The following is a 6000-nucleotide window of genomic DNA, read 5'->3' as shown; positions in this document are numbered from 1 at the left end:
AATATTCTGGAGGTCAGCCGTTTCACTGGAATTTTTATTTCTCGCAGGAAAGTTTTTTTTGCGGGAAAGTTTTTTTTTCTGTCTTTCTTTTTGAGCGTGTTGGTCATTTTTCAGTTGGGAGTATTCTTCCTTCACTTCCACTTCTGGATTCTGTCGGTTTTTTTTGTTTATTTTTTTAAGGATTTCCAGTTCTGGATTAATTCAGTTTTTTTATGTTCTGTTTATTCAGTAGTGTTTCGTTAGCTGTGTCTTTGTAGTTAGGGGGAGGTCTTTGTTAAGGGACTATTTAATGAGTAGTATTGCGTTAGCAGTATCTTTGTAGTTCGGATAAGGTCTTAGTTAAGGGACTAAGGTCTTAGTTAAGGGACTACTTATTCGGTAGTGTTTTGTTAGCAGTGTCTTTGTAGTTAGGACAAAAGACGAAGCTGTCTAGACCAGCATTGTCACAATAACCTTAAGGGGGGATTGATATGTTCATGGGAAATTCGTCCTCGACTTTTGTTTTCATACTAGCATGAATATATGCAGCCTAAGTTGTAAAGAAATGAGTTTAACAGCGCCTCGGTGGCGTGGTTGGTATGGTGTTTGCGTCTCACCTCGGTGGTCGCGGGTTCGATTCTCGGCCATTCCATTGAGGAGTGAGAGATGTGTATTTCTGGCGATAGAAGTTCACTCTCGACGTGGTTCGGAAGACACGTAAAGCCGTTGGTCCCGTTGCTGAATAACCACTGGTTCCATGCAACGTAAAAACACCATACAAACAAACAAACAATTTTTGTAAATTATTTTTGCAGCTGTTTAGTTGAACTGCTAAATGTAGATTATATCAGACGTCTTCGAATAAAAGTTTCAGTTCACCTAAAAAACCCACAAAGGGTTTCAGAGCAACACACGTCAAAAATTGAGAGACGGAAGAAATGAGATCTGAGTTAAAGGACGAAGATAAAACAACCAAAAGTAACAAGTGGAAAAAACCTACACCACGCCATCGGTGACTGCAGTAACTTTATAGTCCTAAAGGAAGTTTTCCGCATAGGCCTCCTGTAGGTTTAGGGAAGGTTAATAATGTTAATATTAACCGTAAGTTTTTTTCTTCTCCTTCTCTTGTTAAATAGTGTACATGATGTTCATCGCTGTACCTTTGGTGAGATTACGATGAATGTGGTTAAGACGGCACCTTGGAATTAAAAGAAAAAAAAAGTGCGCTGAACTTTTTTTGACGCAATCGAGTTTCCTGTACAGCATATAATGCTCTCAGCCGCGGCTCGGTGGTGGCCTGGATTTTTGGCATGGCGCATGATCATGTCCATCTTTAACTTCATTAAAACGAAAACCTACTGAGGCTAGCAGGTTGCAATTTGGTATGTCTGATGATTGGAGGGTGGATGATCAACATACCAATTTGCAGCCCTCTAGCCTCAGTAGCTTTTAGGATCTGAGGCCGGACAGGAAAAGTGCGGACGGACAGACAAATAGCCATCTCAGTAGTTTTCTTTCACAGAAAACTACTTAAAAAAAATTTTTTTTTACTAAGTTTTTTGGGCTTTACATAATGTACTAAGTTGTTGCGATACATTGGTGTAGTGACGATCAAGCTATAGAGATCTACATTCACTTTTGTTTTTGGTGCATTAATTTTTCGTCTTATCTGTAAACATTGTATATTAATATGTCATTTAGCCCATGCACACACACACACACACACACACACACACACACACACACACATATATATATATATATAATATATATATATATATATTATATATATATATATATATATATATAATGTTCCTATGCGTTTTGCATCAAGGGAGTGAGTTTAGCGGGTATTTTGTGTAATTATCTTGTATAGTGCATATAACTATAGAATATATACGTATAGTATTACATTGTATATGTAATTAATTATAACACACAAACATATATATATATATATATATATATATATATAATATATAATGTGAGTTTTGCGGGTATTTTGTATATGTGTATATATACACGTTAGTGATATATGTATGAACATACAGTATATCTTGTATATGGATATATATATATATATATATATATATATATATATATATACGTATATATTACATTGCATATGTAATATATACATACAAACATACGTATATATATATATATATATAATATATATAGACCATAGATATATATATATATATAGCTATATGTATTTACTGTGTGTAAATAATATATTTTTGCATATATTCTGTATGTATGCATGTACATGATACACATACACATATATACATATGTCTGTATGGGTATATTACACACACACCACACACACACACACACAACACACACACACACATATCCCTATCATCCGTGGCAACATATTAATTTCTTGAAGCTCTTCACCATTTTATCAGTAATGAATTTGTCGGGTTTGTACGTAACAAGGGCTCAGATATTTTTGGAATACGACTTAATAAAAGCAGTCCCAATTAGTTTCCTGGTAATATAATCATTGCCTAATTAAATTTCTGTTGCATTTGTCCATTCAATGAGTTGGTTGTAATTACTGGAATTGATATAATGGGATTTAGTAGACTGTGCTTTCTAACAGAATATTCATGTTGATTTGATCTAATGGTAGACATCACAGTATATGTACTAAAGAGACAGTATTAGACGAACATACATACATGCATATATATCAACTTTAACAATGGAGCCTGGGACTCTGACCATATAGACAACATGTCCCTTAAGACAACAATGAAGCGGATTAAGACAATTAACAGAACCAACGGCGGCTTATGGCTGGAGACTTATCGGTGGCCCCAGGTATCACCTAAGGGCATATCTCCCACTACATATTTCGCTAATGTAACTTCTTCTGTCATTCACTACTTGATAAGGGTGGAAGTTAGTCCACCAAAATATAGTCCTTAGCTTTAAACCAGAGTGTTTTAATGGGCCTTTTATACTTGAGATGTATCCTGTTTTGACAGAAGAATATATTTACACACACACACACACACACACACACACATATGTATGTAATCTTTTATATATATATATATATAATATCATATATATATATATATATATATATAACCTTAAAATTATATATAATATAAACTTAAATTACAAAAATATGGAACGTGATGAATAAATTAATAAAGAAAAATGCCACGTAGGACAGTTTGCAACACAACGGAGAAGTGGGGCTGCTAGACCCCATTAGACACAACGTGGATATATATATATATATAATCTATATATATATATATAGTATATATATATATATGCATATGTATATCATATAAGATGAACGCCCCGTAACGCTTTGTAACTCTAACACATACACAGACAAGCAAACCCGCCCATGTCTTCACGCACGTTTAGTCATTTCGACCTTGAGAAGGTACAATCCCACTCGATAGGAATTGCTTTTTGATTTCTTTCGAATTGCGAAGCGTGGGAAAATAGGAGGGACATTTCACACGATTCTCCTCAGTCGAGAGAAATCGAACCTTCTTTTGTTGATGTCGATGGCGGGTGTCGAAATATATATATATATATATATATATATATATATATATATATATATATATATATATATATATATATATATATATATATATATATATATATATATATATATATGTGTGTGTGTGTGTGTGTGTGTGTGTGTGTGTAGTGCGTGTGTGTGTGTGTATATAGGATATATATATATATATATATATATATATATATATATATATATATATATATATATATATATATATATATATATATATATACACACACACGTTTTGAGTGGTTCCATAATAACTTGTGGATTTATTTTGGTTTATTGGTTTAGTTTTGAGGTGTGTTCTCAAGGGTTTAATTTAGATGACCTCAATAGAGTAACATTGAGATAAAAACTCATATGATATTTTGTACGTTATATATCGTATTACTTCCAAAATACAGTAAAATTTCTGCTATGTAATTCTAAATAAAACTCGTAGTATTTCGTACGTTTCATATTGTATTATTTCCAGTACTGAGAGAGTTGTTACCATTCAGCTCAGTCGTCGGTACACCAAGAAGAAAGCTTTCCTCTACATTGCCAGCAAAGATGAACAGGATTTGATTCTTGTTATCTCTGGCTGAAAATAAGTCGTCTGTTATATTTCACAAAAATGTCTCTTTCGAGGTATCGGTCTGACGTAACGTTTAAAATAAGTCGTCTGTTATATTCAACAAAAGTGACACTTTCGAGGTATAGTTCTGACGTAACGTCGTTAAGTGAAGGGCCAAGCGTGTGAAAATGTAATCCATTTCAGGGTTTTTTTTTATGCGTACTTAAGGGACCTTGCTTAATGTATATGCACGACCACTGCACTCTTTTCTCTCGCATCCGGTACTATGCTAAGTATGATGCGTACATGAAGTTGTGGGTTCTTTTCTCCATCCTGTGAGAAGTAACTTGCATAATGGAGTGCCTTTTCTCCTTAGGGCTGTTTTTGTTGTTAGTTCTGATATGGCGGGATCATACCTTAAGGCATAGGTAAATTATATGTGTGTGTGTGTGTATATATTAATATATATATATATATATATATATATAATATAGATATTATAATATATATATATATATATATATATATATATATATATATATATATAAATGCCTGAAGGCATGATATAATTTTGATTAGGGTGTGAGCGAATAACCTTATTCACATGTAGTTACAATTTAAGATTATCCACTGCATTACTACCCTGACACTATTTGCCTCGCATTTTAATATATTTTTATCCATTGTTTTTTTTTTTTATGAAGTGAAGCATCAGGCGAAGGGAATTATTGTCAACACTAGAGTAGGGCGGTTCTCTCAGGATCTCGTAACTTCCCCGTTCAAGAGTGAATAAGGATACTTCTAAAGTTGGGAGTGGCTGGCTTGAATGGGGGCTTCAGCTGTTGTTGCTATTATTATTATTATTATTATTATTATTATTATTATTATTATTATTATTATTATTATTACTACTACTACTACTAATAAAAATAATAATAATAATAATAATAGTAATTGTAATAATAATGAATAATAATAATAATAATAATAATTATTATTATTATTATTATTATTATTATTATTATATAGAGAATTAAAAGCCACAGTAGTGTTAAAAAACATGTACGCGCAGAGTTAAAAATAAATATCCTTGTCATTTTTAACTCTACATAAATATTTTTTAACACTACTGTGGCTTTTAATCCTCGATATTATAGCCACGTTGCAGGGGCCCCTTGTTTTATTATTATTATTATTATTATTATTATTATTATTATTATTATTATTATTATTATTGTTGTTATTGTTATTGTTATTATTATTATTATTATTATTATTATTGAGAATTAAAAGCCACAGTAGTGCAAGAAATTCACGTACATAAATATTTTTTCAACACTACTGTGGCTTTTGATTGTCGTTACAGGGGTCCTTGGTTATTATTATGATTATTATTATTATTATTATTATTATTATTATTATTATTATTATTATTAAATAGAATGACTGAAAGTACACAAGGAACGCAGCTGAAAGGCCGTTAAATTACAGGACTAACTACTCAGAATCTAGGAACTAGTTATGAAAGTAAGTTATAATAGAAAAAGGTTAACAAATGAATAAAGCCGGTGTATTCGGTGTCCAGTTTAACTACGGTAGTTATATCAGTTTATAAAGATGACATTTATGAGAACTGTTTTCAAATAATATTTTCCGTGGAGCTTTTCAGTTAGCTTTCAATTGAAAAATTTTTCTAGAGTTTTTTGAGTTAGTGAAGGAAGCTTTATTTATTTATTTTTTTTTATAAAGATGTGTTAAGTCAGCTATTGGAAGTTCATCCATTTTTGCATAAATATTTGGATAAAAGATGTGAAAACATATCAAGCTTAAATTGAATTGATTAGGGATACCTTTTTATTCCTGTTTAACACCATTTTTTTTATGCCGTCAATTATTCTTA

The 6000-nt window shown here is 31.6% G+C and overlaps 1 protein-coding gene across 1 annotated transcript in view; it reads left to right on the top strand.

The window, feature by feature from the left end:
• Positions 1-2724: 2724 nt before the first annotated feature.
• Positions 2725-6000, top strand: part of LOC135209770 (girdin-like) — a 127544-nt gene continuing 124268 nt past the window's right edge. Inside the window, 1 exon segment of the mRNA XM_064242554.1 lies at positions 2725-2811. Within this exon segment, the coding sequence (XP_064098624.1) occupies positions 2725-2811 (87 nt within the window).

Source organism: Macrobrachium nipponense, chromosome 38 (assembly GCF_015104395.2).
Source record: "Macrobrachium nipponense isolate FS-2020 chromosome 38, ASM1510439v2, whole genome shotgun sequence".
Classification (NCBI taxonomy): domain Eukaryota; kingdom Metazoa; phylum Arthropoda; class Malacostraca; order Decapoda; family Palaemonidae; genus Macrobrachium; species Macrobrachium nipponense.
Note: the sequence above shows the minus strand (reverse complement) of the source record. Positions and strands in the feature narration are given on the sequence as shown.